This window comes from Rhincodon typus, chromosome 8 (assembly GCF_021869965.1).
Source record: "Rhincodon typus isolate 14 chromosome 8, sRhiTyp1.1, whole genome shotgun sequence".
NCBI lineage: Eukaryota > Metazoa > Chordata > Chondrichthyes > Orectolobiformes > Rhincodontidae > Rhincodon > Rhincodon typus.
The window spans coordinates 79,478,142-79,495,113 of record NC_063339.1 but is presented as its reverse complement, the minus strand read 5'-3'; the positions used below and the strand labels follow the sequence as shown (position 1 = coordinate 79,495,113).

General features: G+C 46.4%; 1 protein-coding gene across 1 annotated transcript in view; it reads left to right on the top strand.

The window, feature by feature from the left end:
- Positions 1 to 16,972, top strand: part of plekhd1 (pleckstrin homology domain containing, family D (with coiled-coil domains) member 1) — a 150,726-nt gene that overhangs the window by 52,944 nt on the left and 80,810 nt on the right. The window contains exons 11-12 of the mRNA XM_048600484.1: positions 5,691 to 5,835; positions 16,769 to 16,921. Of these exons, the coding sequence (XP_048456441.1) occupies positions 5,691 to 5,835; positions 16,769 to 16,921 (298 nt within the window). The remainder of the gene's footprint in view (positions 1 to 5,690; positions 5,836 to 16,768; positions 16,922 to 16,972) is intronic.

The window sequence follows — 16,972 nt, the reverse complement described above, 5'->3', positions numbered from 1 at the left end:
AAGCTGGAGAAGCAGCACCTCATATTCCGCCTCGGAAGCCTACAGCACAATGGCCTAAACATGGAATTCACCAGCTTTAAAATCACCCCACTCCTGGCCTCATCCCATATCCAGCCCTCCCTCTCATCCCCATCTCCTTGACCTGACACAACCTGTCCATCTTCTCTCCCACCTATCCTCCACTCCTCCCACCTCACTGACCAATTCCCACCACTGCCTACCTGCACTCACCTATCACCATCCCACCTACCTTCCTCAGCCCCACCTGTCCTCTATTTATTTATTTCAGATCTCCCTTCCGCATCCCCCATTTCTGAAGAAGCGTCCCGACCTGAAATGTCAGCTTTCCTGCTCCTCTGATGCTGCCTGGCCTGCTGTGTTCCTCCAGCTCCGCATTGTGTTATCTCTGACTCCAGCATCGGTAGTTCTTACTGTCTATGGAGAACAGCATTTGAGATACTGACCATAACTCAGTTAGATTTAGGGTGGTTACGGACAGGGAAAAGAATGGGCCAGGAATAAAAATTCCAAATTGAGGAATAGTTAATTTTACTCTGTTAAGATACAGTTTGGCCTAAGTGTCACTATTAGCGGATAAAACTGTCTCGAGTAGCAGGAGGCATTCCCTAAGGAGAAAACAGCAAAGGGTTCAGTGTGAGTATATTCCCATAACAACAAAGGTTGAGACCAAGACTGGAGAATGCTGAATACCAAGGGAGAAAGGTTAAGGTTAAAGAGAAAAAAGAGAGGCTTATGGCAGATACAGATGTTTCAATATGACTAGGTTCCTAGAGGAGTACAAAAAAGGCAGGAAAAAATTAAAATTGCAGGCGAGGACTTAAAAATAAAATTAAGAAAGTTAAGAAGATGCATGAGAAAGCATTGGAGGGGGAAGAATGGTGGAAACCCAAAGGTGTTTTTTAAATACGTAAAAAGCAAGAGACTAATAGGGAAAGATAGGACCCATTTGAGACTGCAGAGGTAATATGTGCATTGACACAGAAAACATTGGGATAACCTTCAATGAATACTTCCAAACAGAAAAGGATGATGCAGTTGCAGACGTCAGGATGGAGGACTGTGAAATATTCGGAGAAATTAACAGAGAGGGAGAGATGGTCTTAGCAGCCTTAAAAGTGGATAGATCTGCAATTCCAGATGAGATCTGTCCCAGGCTGTTGAAGGAGGCAAGGCAGGGGGTATCACGGGCCCTAGCAGTAATTTTCAGATCCTCTCCGGCCACAATAATCTCCAATAACAAACAACAACCCATATGACATCTAATGTCTGATATCTAATATTAATCTTTAATATGCTCTAGAACCTCACTGAAATCTCCGGCTACAATGTCTTTCTCCTCTGTGAATACATAAGAGAAACATTCATTGAAGACCTCAACCAAATCCTCTGGGTCCACATAAAGGTTGCTCCTTTGGTCTCCAATAGGTTCCACTCATTCCCTGGTAACCCTCTTGCTCTTAAAATGCTTTGGAGCTTTCCTTAATTCCATCTGCCAAAGATTTTGTTAACACTCTTTGCTCTCTGAATTTCATTTTTTGAGCCCCCTCTACAAACACTATACTTTTGAAGAGCCTCCCCTGTTTTTAATGCTCTGTACCTGACGTACGCTTTCTTCCTTTTCCATCATCGAATTCTCGATATCCCCTGGCTTGCTGTCCTTGCCTTTCAATCTTAGAGGATCATGCTTGGCCCTCACTATATTACTACTTTTTCAAAACTCCCACTTTCTAGATTTAGACTTACCTGCAAGTAGCTGCTCCCAGTCCATGTTTGTCAGATCCTGTCTGATGATATTGAAATTGGCCTCCCTCCAATTTAGACAAATTTACAGAGTATGGTCACTATCCCCAGTATGTTTGTCCACTGATAGTTCAAACTCTTGATTCCCTAGGATTGGGTCTAACACTGCTCCATCTCTAGTAGGACTGTCTCCGTACTGGCACAAAAAGCTTTCCTGGATGCAATTTAAAAATTCCATCCTGTCTAATCCTTTCACACTAAGGCAATCCCAGTTGATGTTAGCAAAATCCCTGATACTGAACATAGACTATAGAACATTACAGCGCAGTACAGGCCCTTTGGCCCTCAATGTTGCGCCAACCTGTGAAACCAATCTGAAGCCCATCTAACCTACTCTATTCCATTATCATCCATATGTTTATCCAATGACCATTTAAATGCCCTTAAAGTTGGCGAGTCTACTACTGTTGCAGGCAGGGCATTCCACGCCCTTACCATCTGTGATTTGCCTACATATCTGCTCCTTACAAACTTGTAAGGGGCAGCACAGTGGCTCAGTGGTTAGCACTGCTGCCTCACAGTGCTAGGGACCCCAGTTCAATTCCTGCCTCAGGTGACTGTCTGTGTGGAGCTTGCACGTTCTTCCCATGTCTGTGTGGGTTTCCTCTGGTTCTCAGCTTTCCTCCTATAGGCCAAAGATGTGCAGGTTAGGTGGATTGACCGTACTAAATTGCCCAATAGTGTTAGGGATGTGTAAATTAGGTGTGTTTGCCATGGGAAATGCAGGGTTACGGGGAAAGGGTAGGGGGATGGGTCTGTGTAGGATGCTGTTCAGAGGAGCGGTGCAGACTTGTTGGGCCAAATGGCCTGTTTCCACACCTTAGGGATTCTATGATCCTGTCTATCTCCTTCTGACTATTGGGAGGCCTGTAGTATAATTCCAGTAAAGTGATTGCCCCTAAGCTCTACCAAGATGGCCTCATTTGAAGATCCTTCTGAGACATCCTCCTTCATTTATGCAGTGATGGTTTCCTTTATCAATAATGCAATGTTCCCCACCTCTCTTACATCCACCCATCATCCCTGAAACTTATATACCCAGGAATGTTGAGCTGCCAGTCCTGTCCTTCCTTCAACCATGTCTCAGTGATTGCAACAACATCATATTCCCACGTGCTGATCAATTGTAAGTTCATCCACCTTACCAATCAGGCTCCTTGCATTAAAATAGATATATGCCTTATCCTTCTTCATCTACTGGAGTATCCTAGTATTCCTTCTATATCTGATTCAACATTGCTCCTGACTTTACGTCTGTTCTGTGCTCCATCCCCTGACAGATCAGTTTAAAACTTACCCATGCAAACCTTCCATCAAGGATACTGGACCCACTCCAGTTTAGGTACAATCTGTCCAGCTTGTACAGGTCCCACCTACCCCAAGAAAGTGTTCCAACAATCCTAAAGTCTAAAGCTCTCCTTCCTACACTGTCCCTTCAGCCACGCCTTCATCTGATCTACCTTCCTATTCCTGCACTCAGTGGCACATGGCTCGACAGTAATTTTTTTTATTTATGCATTTTGTGGGATGTGGGCATCGCTGGTAGGGCCCAGCATTTCTTGCCTGTCCCTAGTTGCCCTTGGGAAGGTGGTGGTGAGCTGCCTTTTTGAACCGCAGCAGTCCACCTTCTGCGGATTGGCCCAAAATTCCAGCAGGGAGGGAATTCCAGGATTTTGACCCAGCAACAGTGAAGGAATGGTGATATATTTCCAAGTCAGGATGGTGAGTAGTTTGGAGAGGGGTCTTGCAGGGGGTGATATTCCCATGTATCTGCTGCACTTCTCCTTCTGGATGAAAGTGGTCGTGCGTTTGAAAGGTGCTGTCTGAGGATCTTTGGCGAATTTCTGCAGTGCATTTCGTACACACGGTTTCTACTGAGCATCGGTGGTGGAGGGAGTGAATGCTTGTGGTTGTAGTGTTAGTCAAGCGGGCTGCTTCGTCCTGGATGGTGTCAAGCTTCTTGAGTGTTGTTGGGGCTGCACTCATCCAGGCAAGTGGGGAGTATTCCATCACACTCCTGACTTGTGCCTGTTAGACGGTGGACAGGCCTTGAGGAGTCAGGAGGATTATTCCTAGTTTCTGACCTGCTCTTGTAGCCACTGTGTTTATGTGGTGAGTCTAGTTGAGTAATCTGGAGATTACAACCCCAGTAGTTTACCTCTTTAATCTACTACCCAGCTCTCTAAACTCCTGTTGCAGGACATCATTTTCCTTACCCATATCATTGGCACCAACTCTTACCATGACCTGTTGGCTGTTCACCCTCCCTCATCAGAATGCCACTCTGAGACATTCCTGACCCTGGCATCAGGGAGGCAACATGACATTTGAGAGTCTCATTTGCCACCACAGACCCCCCTGTCAGCTCCCCTTGCAATTGAGTCCCCTGTCACTGAAGCTCTCACAGTCTTTGTCCTCCCCTGCTGGGTAGTAGAACTAACTCTGGTGCCACAAACCCAGCTGCTGCTGCTTCCCCCGAGACACCAATGCCTACCCCCTAACTTGGTCTGTCTTTTTGAGAAGGAGATGGTCACAGTCAACTCCTGAGTTGCCTCCCCACACTTACTAGTCTTTCTAGTGGTCACCCAACTCTCCTCTCTCTGTGTAGTCCTTACTGGTGGCATGACCAGCTCGCTAAATGTGCTTTTCCATGATGTTCTCAGCTTCAGGGATGCTCCATAGTGAGCTCCATCACAGCTGCAGGCACTCCATGCGGCAAATCAGGAGCTGCAGCTGAACGCACTTCCCACGTACGTATAGTCATGGAGACTGGAAGTGCCCCTGATTCCCCACTTATTGCAGGAGGAGCACTCCACGGGGCCAAGCTCTCCTGCCATTATGTGCGTTACCGACTACAAATGATAAAACTAGGAGCAATTTATTCAACCTTACCCAATACTCACCAAATTAAATTTCTCACACTGTCCTTCTTAGTGACAAACTACAAACCACTGTACTACTTTCTCATTCCCTGAAGCTGGTTCCTAAGCAGCCAATCACCTCACTGTTTCCAGGGCTGTTTACCCCTGTCCAGAATGAAATTCTATATTTATTTTTATTGCTCACTGCTCAGCACAAGCTCCTCCCCCACAGGCTCCACTGTGATATTCTGCTTCCTGGTGAGTGTCTCCACAATCTGGTTTTCCTATGCTTTGTGCTCGGTTCCCGATCCTCAGGTTCAATTTATCCTGTTAAAAAAAACTTTACAAACTATGAATCAACAAAAAAGTTGGGGGTCGGGGGGAAGCATCTCTTCCCTTTGCGCTGAACTCCCACACTACACCAGAATCCCCGAGATTACACACTTGTTCAGGCTATGCCTGGTTGTGATCCGTACTTCCGGACCGTGTGAATACGGTATGATTCTATGTGCCATGATGCCCCATTCAGCCGAATAGCCTGCGGTCACACAACCTGGGAAAAGCCACACCCAATCCTTGAGCAACTAGAGGAATATCTGTGCTAACAGCAGGCAGCCAAATTTCCGAGGGAGAGGGGAGCAATGATGGAGCTTTCACAGTGTGGGGTCAGTAAAATGCAAAGCTGTCGGGATACAGGGAGCACTGTGGAGAGGAAACAAGTCAGCAGAGTGGAAAGTAGCAGCTCACTCGTGGAGGAATGTTGTGCCTGGGAAGCAGGCAGTATTGAGGGAACTGCCCAGAGTTTGGCTTTGGGATTTTCTTGCTGATAACTGTAACATGGGTTTGCCAGTGTAGTGCTGAGCGACAGGTGAGTCAAAACTAAGAGGATCAACTGAGGAAGAGTTAGACACGGACGAAGTGACAGAAAGATGGATTGTTTTGGGCCCCAGATGTCGCCAGCTCTTTCTTACGAAAGTTGACCTTTTCTTCCTTTCTCCCCTCTGCTAGGAGGAGATTAAATCCCGTGCAGAGCTGGAACGTAGACTGCAAGAAGCGGAGGAAGCTTTGCAGAGGCTGGAGCAGGGCCTGAGCTCGGCTGAACGTACGGTGGAGAAAAACGAGCGAATGAAAGGAGACGTGGGCGAGTTGAGAAGTAAGTGATGGTGGTGGCTAGTGCCGAAAGATGACTGTCAGCTGAGGGGCAGTTACTGGGTGAAGAATTAGACTGGTGCTCCCGCACGGCACTGAGGAAGTGCTGCACTGTTGTAGCTGCCTTCTTATTTTGTATGGGACATCACACCGAGGTCCTGTCTCATCTCACCCAATGGACGCCAGAGATGCCATGGCCATTGGAAGAAGAGCAGGTTGGTATTCTCCAGTCTCCTGGCCAAAATTTATTCAACAAAATTCGCAGCGAGCCATGTCAAGAAAGGGTTTGCATTTGCCTAGCACCATTTGTGACTTTGTGGCTTCGCGATGAATCAGTCATTGGGAACGTGGCAGCAACTCATACACAGCAAGATCCCATGGCAGTGATGCGATGGACAAGCAGGTGATCTGTTGGAGTGGATGTAAATGTTGGCCAGGAAATATTAGGACTGGTGACCGAGCACTTAGTCAGAGGTGAGTCTTAAAGGAGTGCCTTAACGAAGGAGAAAGGGAGAGATGGAGAGGTTAAGGGAGGGAATTTGAATGTTTTCAAACTCAGGCACTTGAAAACATGGCCACCAATGGTGGGATGAAGGGGAATGGGTGACTGGACAGATGCCAGGATTGGAGGACCACCGTGTCTGTGAGTCTGTAGGGTTGGAGGCAGTTAGCAAAATGAAGAGTGGATGAGCCCATGGTTGAATGTTAAAAACAAGGACAATAGTTTCAAGAATTGAGGCTGGAGTCAGTACAGGTCAATGTAAAACATATGGTGAATGGTGTGAGGCCAGCAGGGGAGTGGTTGCGAATATGTTTATGGAGTATCTGGTATTCGGTCTTTTATTTTCAGAAGAAGATCATTCAGACAGTCTAGGCATTCCATATCTGTCCACTTTACTCCCCTTCAATTATGTTTTCCCCAAAACTCACCTCTCCGCTCCCAATATCCTGACATGCACTTGCATTCCCACACATTGTCCTATTAAGGCCAATACGTGGTGTTACCATGGGTGGAGTGCAGGCTCATCTAGAAGACTCCTTGCTGCTGAACCCAGGGCATATTTGGGTGTATGGAACCCAACTCTCTCAACAGGTCAAGGGCTACAAAAGAGACAGAGAGAAGACCACCTACAGCTTGGGAAAGCTTGCCTTAGCTCAATGAGAGCCGTATAACTTGGAGGTTAACAAACTGCCAACAGAGTCAAACCAATGAACATTTGGTTCATTTGAAGCTGCTGAGCTGGCTGACAGAATGACATAAGAAATAGGAACAGGAGGAGGTCATTCAGGCCCTCAATTGGCCAATAGCCCCACCATTCAATGGCTGACCTGCTCCAGACCCTCGCCTCTTTATAACCAGCTCCTCATAGCCCTCACCTCCCCAATATTTCCAAAATCCGAGGAATAGGGAGAGAGAGCAGTTGAACACGTGGCTACAGGGATGGTGCAGGAGGGAGGGATTCAGATACCTGGATAATTGGGGCTCATTCTGGGGTAGGTGGGACCTCTACAAACGGGATGGTCTACACCTGAACCAGAGGGGTACCAATATCCTGGGGGGGAAATTTGCTAATGCTCTTCGGGAGGGTTTAAAGTAATTCAACAGGGGGGTGGGAACCTGAATTGTAGCTCCAGTGTACAGGAGGTTGAGAGTAGTGAGGTCATAAATAAGGTTTCAACCCTATCGCAGGAGTGTACCAGCAGGCAGGAAGGTGGTTTGAACTGTGTCTACTTCAATGCCAGGAGCATCCGGAATAAGGTGGGTGAACTTGCAGCATGGGTTGGTACCTGGGACTTCGATGTTGTGGCCATTTCGGAGACATGGATAGAGCAGGGACAGGAATGGTTGTTGCAGGTTCCGGGGTTTAGATGTTTCAGTAAGATCAGGGAAGGTGGTAAAAGAGGGGGAGGTGTGGCATTGTTAGTCAAGGACAGTATTACGGTGGCAGAAAGGACGTTTGATGACAACTCATCTACTGACGTAGTATGGGCTGAGGTTAGAACCAGGAAAGGAGAGGTCACCCTGTTGGGAGTTTTCTATAGGCCTCCGAAAAGTTCCAGAGATGTAGAGGAAAAGATTGCAAAGATAATTCTGGATAGGAGCGAAAGTAACAGGGTAGTTGTTATGGGGGACTTTAACTTTCCAAATATTGACTGGAAACGCTATAGTTCGAGTACTTCAGATGGGTCAGTTTTTGTCCAATGTGTGCAGGAGAGTTTCCTGACACAGTATGTAGATAGGCCAACAAGAGGCGAGGCCACATTGGATTTGGTACTGGGTAATGAACCAGGCCAGGTGTTAGATTTGGAGGTAGGAGAGCACTTTGGTGATAGTGACCACAATTCGGTTACGTTTACTTTAGCGATGGAAAGGGATCGGTATATAAAGCAGGGCAAGAGTTATAGCTGGGGGAAAGGCAATTATGAGGCGATGAGGCAAGATTTAGGATGCATAGGATGGAGAAGGAAACTGCAGGGGCTGGGCACAATTGAAATGTGGAGCTTGTTCAAGGAACAGCTACTGCGTGTCCTTGAGAAGTATGTACCTGTCAGGCAGGGAGGAAGTGGTCGAGCGAGGGAACCGTGGTTTACTAAAGAAGTTGAATCTCTTGTCAAGAGGAAGAAGGAGGCTTATGTAGAGATGAGGCGTGAAGGCTCAGTGAGGGCGCTTGAGAGTTACAAGTTAGCCAGGAAGGACCTAAAGAGAGAGCTAAGAAGAGCCAGGAGGGGACATGAGAAGTCTTTAGCAGGTAGGATCAAGGAAAACCCTAAAGCTTTCTATAGGTATGTCAGGAATAAAAGAATGACTACAGTAAGATTGGGGCCGGTCAAGGACAGTAATGGGAAGTTGTGCGTGGAGTCCGAAGAGATAGGAGAGGTGCTAAATGAATATTTTTCGTCAGTATTCACACAGGAAAAAGACAATGTAGTCGAGGAGAATACTGAGATACAGTCTATTAGACTAGACGGGATTGAGGTTCATAGGGAGGAGGTGTTAGCAATTCTGGAAGGTGTGAAAATAGATAAGTCCCCTGGGCCGGATGGGATTTATCCTAGGATTCTCTGGGAAGCTAGAGAGGAGATTGCAGAGCCTTTGGCTTTGATCTTTATGTCGTCATTGTCTTCAGGAATAGTGCCAGAAGACTGGAGACTAGCAAATGTTGTCCCCTTGTTCAAGAAGGGGAGTAGAGACAACCCTGGTAATTATAGACCAGTGAGCCTTACTTCGGTTGTGGGTAAAGTGTTGGAAAGGATTATAAGAGATAGGATTTATAATCATCTAGAAAGGAATAATTTGATTAGGGATAGTCAACACGGTTTTGTGAAGGGTAGGTCGTGCCTCACAAACCTTATTGAGTTCTTCGAGAAGGTGACCAAACAGGTGGATGAGGGTAAAGCGGTTGATGTGGTGTATTTGGATTTCAGTAAAGCGTTTGATAAGGTTCCCCATGGTAGGCTATTGCAGAAAATACGGAGGCATGGGATTGAGGGTGATTTAGCGGTTTGGATCAGAAATTGGCTAGCTGTAAGAAGACAGAGGGTGGTGGTTGATGGGAAATGTTCATCCTGGAGTTCAGTTACTAGTGGTGTACCTCAAGGATCTGTTTTGGGGCCACTGCTGTTTGTCATTTTTATAAATGACCTGGATGAGGGCGTAGAAGGATGGGTTAGTAAATTTGCGGATGACACCAAAGTCGGTGGAGTTGTGGATAGTGCGGAAGGATGTTGCAGGTTACAGAGGGACATAGATAAGCTGCAGAGCTGGGCTGAGAGGTGCCAAATGGAGTTTAATGCGGAAAAGTGTGAGGTGATTCACTTTCACAGGAATACAGAGTACTGGGCTAATGGTAAGATTCTTGGCAGTGTGGATGAGCAGAAAGATCTCGGTGTCCATGTACATAGATCACTGAAAGTTGCCACCCAGGTTGATAGCGTTGTTAAGAAGGCGTACAGTATGTTAGGTTTTATTGGTAGAGGGATTGATTTTCGGAGCCATGAGGTCATGTTGCAGCTGTACAAAACTCTGGTGCGGCCGCACTTGGAGTATTGCGTACAGTTCTGGTCACCGCATTATAGGAAGGATGTGGAAGCATTGGAAAGGGTGCAGAGGAGATTTACCAGGATGTTGCCTGGTATGGAGGGAAGGTCTTATGAGGAAAGGCTGAGGGTTTTGAGGCTATTTTCGTTAGAGAGAAGAAGGTTAAGAGGTGACTTGATAGAGACATACAAGATGATCAGAGGATTAGATAGGGTGGACAGTGGGAGCCTTTTTCCTCGGATGGTGATGGCTAGCACGAGGGGACATAGCTTTAAATTGAGGGGTGATAGATATAAGACAGATGTCAGAGGTAGGTTCTTTACTCAGAGAGTAGTAAGGGCGTGGAATGCCCTGCCTGCAAAAATAGTAGACTCGCCCACTTTAAGGGCATTTAAATGGTCATTGGATAAACATATGGATGATAATGGAATAGTTTAGGTTAGATGGGCTTCAGATTGGTTTCACAGGTCGGCGCAACATCGAGGGCCGAAGGGCCTGTACTGCGCTGTAATGTTCTATGTTCTATGTTCTAAAATCTATCTACCCGCCTCCCCCGCTTTAAACACTTTCACTGGCCTCCACAACTCTTTGGGATAGAGATTTCCAGATATTTGCCATCCTCTTGGAGAAGAATTTTCCTCCTATCTCTGTTTAAATGAATGTGTCTCTATTCTCTAACCGTGTCCTTTAGAATCATAGAATCTCTACAGTGTGGGAGTGGGCCATTTGGCCCACACTGACCCTCCAAAGAGCACCCCACCCAATCCAACCCCCTACCCTATCCCTGTATGCCTGCATTTCTCTTGGCTAATCCATTCGCCTACATATCCCTGGACACTACAGGCAATTTAGCATGACCAATCCACTTAGCCTGCACATCTTTTTGACTGTGGGAGGAAACCGGAGCACCCGGAGGAAACCCTCGCAGACACAGGGAGAATGTGAAAACAGGCAGTTGCCCAAGACTGGAATCAAATCAGGTCCCTGGTGCTGTGATGCAGCAGTGCTAATCATTGAGCCACCCATGCTGCCCATGGTATTTAATTTCAAGATTCTCTCACAAATAGAAACATCTTCTTTGCATCCACTCTTTCAAGTCTCCTCAGAATTGTGGATGTTTTTATAAGATACCCCTCATTCTCCTAAACTCTAATAAATAAAGTTAAGTCAACTCCTTCAACCCAGGAATGAGCCTAGTGAATCTCTTTTGAACCAACTCCAATTGCAGTACATCCTTCCTTAAATACAGGGATTAAAACTACACAGTATTCCAGGTGTAGCCTCACTAGCACTCGACACAGTTGTAACAGGACTTCCCAGTTTTTAAACTCCAACCACTTTAGCAATAACGGTCAAATTCCATTTGCCTTCTTAATTCCTTGCTGCATCTCCATGCTAAAATTTTATGTTTTATGCACAAGAACACCCAGATCCCTCTGTGCTACACTTTGTTGCAGTCTCTGCCTGTAAATAATAGTCTGCCATTTGATACCTGTGACCAAAGTGCATGACACTATGCTTTCCTACTTTAAACTCCATCTTCCATGTCCTTACCCACCCACTTAACCTGTTTATATCCCCTTACAGATTCCTTATGTCCTCATCACAACATGCCCTCCCACCTATTTTTGTATCATCAGTAAATTTGAATTTGTTATGTTCTGCTCCTTCCTCCAAGTCATTACTATAAACACAGCAAACTTTGTTTTAACCGGCACTCTTGATAAACCAGCAAAAATAATGCTCTTCAAATACGAAGGGTTTACTGTACTATTCTGCCCAATTACTGTATTTTTAAAAATTTATTTACCTCAATGTAAATGTACTTGTTGTTTAATCAAATAGCCACGTGAAATATCAACAGTTGATTCAATTTCGAGTCAATTTCACCTCAAATACTGCAATCTCCACGATGTCTGAGTAGTCAGTTGTGGATGTGATTGAGAAGGCTCTCTGCTGGTAAGTTTTATTTAAGAGAGAATTGCATTATTATTTAAGTGATTGATGCTGTAAATAAAGTATAATAGTGATGTGTATACCCCCTGCATTATATTTCTATTACTTAGCATGTGTTTTTACTTTGATTATATGGACCTCTTGATTATCTGGAATATTTGATCAACTGGCACACTTCTGGTCCTATAGATGCCGGATAATAAAAAGTTTGCTGTGGTAAATAATTGAGGCCCTGAGACTCACCGTTGTGGCACTCTACTAGTTACATCTTTCCAACCTGAAAAAGACCTATTAATCCTGATTCTCAGTCTTCTGTGCATCAACCAATCCTCAATCCATGCTAATACATTACCCCCCAAATACTGCAAGCTCCTATCTTGTGCAATAACATTTTAGGTGGCACCTTATTGAATGTTTCTGGAAATCCAATTTTGCTACATCGACCGGCCCCCCCTTATTAACTCTGCTTGTTATAGGGTGGCACGGTGGCTCAGTGGTTAGCACTGCTGCCTCACAGCACCAAGGACTCAGGTTCAATTCCACCTTCAGGTGCTTGTCTGTGTGGAGTTTGCACATTCTCCCTGTGTCTGTGTGGGTTTCCTCTGGGTGCTCTGGTTTCCTCCCACAGTCCAAAGATGCGCAGGCTAAGTGGATTGGCCGTGCTAAATTGTCTGTAGTGTTCAGGGATGTGTAGATGTGTAGATGGGTTACAGGGAAATGGTAATGGGTCTGGGTGGGGTGCTCTGAGAGTTGTTGTGCTGAAGGGCCAGTTTCCACACTGTAGGGATTCTATGATATGTTCTCAAAGAATGCTAGGAATCTTGTTAAAAGGAATCTTGTTAAACATGATTTCCCTTTCATAAAACCTGTGAAATTCGTCCTGAACAGGCTTCAGAGTGTTGACTGTTTGATTGTGTTAACATTTCTCAATTTATGTTGTGTCTTTCTTAATGATGGGGCTCTAGCATTTTGCCAATGACAGATGCTAGGCTAACTGACACGAGGTTTCTTGCTTTCTGTCTCTAATCCTTCAAGCATGAGAGTACACAACAAATCAGTGGGCTTGGAGTTTGTAGTGTGTGAACTGGAATAACACTCACGTTTTTAACCCCTGGGTGTTTAACAGAGGCTCAAAACAGGGAGTAAGTGAGAAAGGGGAACAGAGCACACAATTGCAATGGCAAATACTCCCACCCTTGTTCTTTGGAATTGTTGATGATCTGCTGGAATTTGACTTGATTTATTATTGTCACCTGTACCGAGGTGTAGTAAAAGGTATTGTTTTGCATGCTATCCAGACAAATTGTACCTGACCTAAGTATGGAACAGAATTCAGAATATCGTGTTACAGTTGGAGAGAAGGTGCAGAGAAAGATCAACTCTAATGTATGAGAGATCCGTTCATAAGTTACGTATTCCCCAAAGCAAGATACCAGTCCAGTGCACACCCACAATAATCATCTGGTTACTTGTTCTACCTGGTCTCAGGCAATCCTGCTAGCCCCTACTCAACAGCAATGGCTTATATCCAGGAGCTAATTAGGGGGCAGGACGCTGTTCCCTGAAGGCTACCATGAGCTGCTATTGAGGGGGTATTACCTCAATAACTGCATCCCCAGGATCAGGGTTGGGGTAATGTTGAGCTTGGGGTGGGGGAGGGGTGTATGGGGGGAAGGTTGGGCAGAGCAGGAAGGCTTACTCCTTACAATGCAAATAACTGGCTCCTGCTGAGCAAAGCTGTCCCTCATGGCGCAGCTGAGCTGAGGGCATTGCAGGGTGTTTGCAAAGAGGCATCAGGGAGCTTCCCCACTCTGCTGAGAATTGCGGAGCGGTTATGGTGACCGTGGAGGCCATTTGGCCCATCATGGCTGTACTGGCCCACCAAGCAACCCTTCGTTTGCTGAACCCCAATTGCTGGCTGCTTCGGAAAGCAGGAGAGGGAGTACTGGGGGGAGAGACGTGAGACCGCAGCTTGAACTAGGAGCTATGACAGGAAGTGACGACATGGCCAACAACATAATGCAGAAAAGATCAGGTGAGTCATCCCAGTGGTGGCCGCAATTCCTTACAGCGTAGTTCTCAGTGAGAATGACCCAGTTTTTAGGCAGAGTTGAGTGGTCAGTTTTGAAAAGTAAGGTCAGTTATAGGCGCAGGAAGGAGAGCTTGGAAACAACGCGGTGCTGACTTGAGCAGAATCAGAGCGACGCTACATAAATGTACCACATGGACAAGGCCAGTGTCTCTGAGTTTCCAAGGGCCACCTTTCCAAATGGATTTGTAAGTATGGATGCCCTGTTTCCGCACCCCCCCTCCCCCACTGTAAGTTATTTACTATTGAAGACCCATAGAAGTGGTATTATCCCAGAAAATCAGCTAATGTTCTGGGGACCTGGGTTCAAATCCTGCCAAGGCAGATGTTGGAATTTGAATTCAATAAAAGTCTGGAATTGAGAGTCTTTTGATGACCATGAATCCATTGTCAATTGTCAGGAAAAACCCATCTGGTTCACTAATGTCCTTTAAGGAAGGAAATCTGCCATCTTTACCTGGTCTCCAGACCTGATGTGGTTGGCTCTTAATGGCCTCTGGCCATTTACGGATGGGTAATAAATGCTGGTCTAGTCAGAGATGCCCTCATCCCATGAGTAAATTAAAAAATAGGGTGTTTTCACAATGCTTTTAAGAAGATTGGGGTGTATGTAATGTCCAGGAGTGAATGTGATAGTGGGCCCTCTCTCCTTTATGTGATATTTGACACTCATAAATCAATCTCCATTCCAATGGGATTCTATGCTTAGGCTTCATTGCTAGGAAATGATATTTTGTGATGTTTGGCAAAGGAGCAAGGAAAAGCTTTACGCAGAAATATGGAAGATAGGAGCAGAAGTAAGCTATTCAGGCCTTTGAGCCTGCTCTGCCATTCATCAAACTGACCATCCAACTCAGTCTGCTGCTTCTGCTTTCTGCCCATACCCTTCGATCCCTGTAACCCCAAGAACTAGGTCTAACTCCTTCTTGAAAATATTCAACGTTTTAGCCTCAACTGCTCTCTGTGGCAGAGAATTCCACAGGCTAACCACTCTGAGTGAAGACATTTCTCCCCATCTCAGTCCTTTCTTCACTTATTCCAGATCATAGAATCGTAGAATCCCTACAGTGCGCAAAGAGTCCATTTGGCCCATCAGATCTGCACTGACCTTCAAAGATCATCCCACCCAGACCCCTTAAACCCCACATTTTCCATATCTAAACCACCTAGTCTGCACATCCGTGGACGCTACAGAACCAGGAGCAGGAGTGGACCATTCAGCCCCTTGAGCCCACTCCATCATTTAATGGGATCATGGCTGATCTTATCTTGACCTCATCTCCAATTTCCTCCCCTCTCTCCATAGCCCTTCAACGCATTACCGATTTAAAATCTGTCTATATCCTCCTTAAATTTTCTGAATGTCCCACTGTCCACCGCTTTCTGGGGTAGTGAATTTCCCATGACCAGTCTGCACATCCTTGGACTGATGCCGGCAGCCCAACAAATAGCCAAACTTTGAGAATGTCTTTGCTTCTCAGACTAAAGCGGAATCCTTTGACTGATGTTGGGCTTCATCTTGGGCCTGCCTGGGTCAGAGCACGGCTGACCACTGGAATCCCTTGGGGAATGGGAGCCCCTGTGATTAAGCAGCGCTGGCGGGGGAATGGAGGAGATTTTTGTTGGGGGCACAGTCTGAGGGCAGGCAGCACAGGATGGGGCAGCAATGCCTAGGGAGAGGCACCTAAAGGTGGAAGCACCCTCCAAAGACCAGTTTATAAATGATGCAGCAACAGGCCTGCAGCCTGACTTGAGGCCTTCAGTGTACTTCCTTGGGCTGGGTATCCCCTTATGCTGCGGTCTTTGCACTTTTGTGGCCCAGGATGATTAGAGAGAAATTATTTCCTCACATGGGTGGGAGTCAAAGGAAAGGGGCCAAAGCCTTCATACTACAGCTAGGCCTAAAAGGGGCAACGTGACCCCCTCAGACAAGGGGCACTTCTGGAAGTTTCTCGCCTCAAACAGACTAGAATAGGGGTGGGGGTCAGTTGGAAATTTCACAAGATGGGACTTGATAACTTTTTTTTTGTAACAGGGGAGGGTTGAGCATCATGAAGCACCAAGGCCTAGAACCAGGAGCAGGAGTAGGTCATTCAGCCCCTCGAGGTCGCTCCATCATTTAACAGGATTATGGCTGATCTTATCTCGACCCCGAAGCCACTTTCCTCCCCTCTCTCCATAACCTTTCAACCCATTCCTGATTTAAAATCCTCCTCAAATTTATTCAACGACCTCCCTCTGAGCCAGTGAATTCCACAGATTTATGACCCTTGGTGAGAAGTCATTCCTCCTCGTTTCTGTTTTAAATCTGCCCGGCCTTGTGCTAAAACCACATGAAGTTACGGCTGTGTAGGAATCCACACGGTGCAGAAAGAGGCCATTCATGCATGCAAAGTTGCAATTATGTTGATTCATTTCAACTGTATCGTGGTTGGAATTATAGCTCTTGGATGCGGGGCCTTCGGAGCTCATTTAATTCCGCGCCGACCTTCGAAACAGGACCCCACCCAATACCCTGGACCCTACATTTAGCATGGCTAATCCACCTTGCCTGCACATCCCTGGGACTGTGGGAGGAAACCCACGCAGACACAGAGAGAACGTGCAAACTCCAAACAGACAGTCGCCCGAGGGTGGAATCGAACTTGGGTTCCTGGCGCTTGTGAGGCAGTAGTACCGCCACTCCGTTAAAGCTCCAGGATGAATGTGCGGAACAGCGGAGAAGGCAGGGGGAGGAGCTGATAGATTGGAATAATAAGCTGGCAGGCTGTGTGGTGGTGTTAAGGAAGGGGTAGGGCGGTGGCAGCGTTGTGTCGATCCACCTCTCAACGCTGTCCCTTTGTCTCCCGGCAGAGTTCTTTGAGGAATGCATCAGGAAAGCTGAGATCGAGGCCAACCTCCCGGTCATCATGAAGAACTCCGTCTACGTACAAAGAGCGGCTGCTCGCAGGATCAAGAGTTGCAGGTTCCGCCGGAGGAAGTCCACTGCCGTCTGGAACTCCTTCGGTAAGTACACCCAAGCGAGATTCCCGAGAGCGGGGTGGCAAGTTGTGGAGG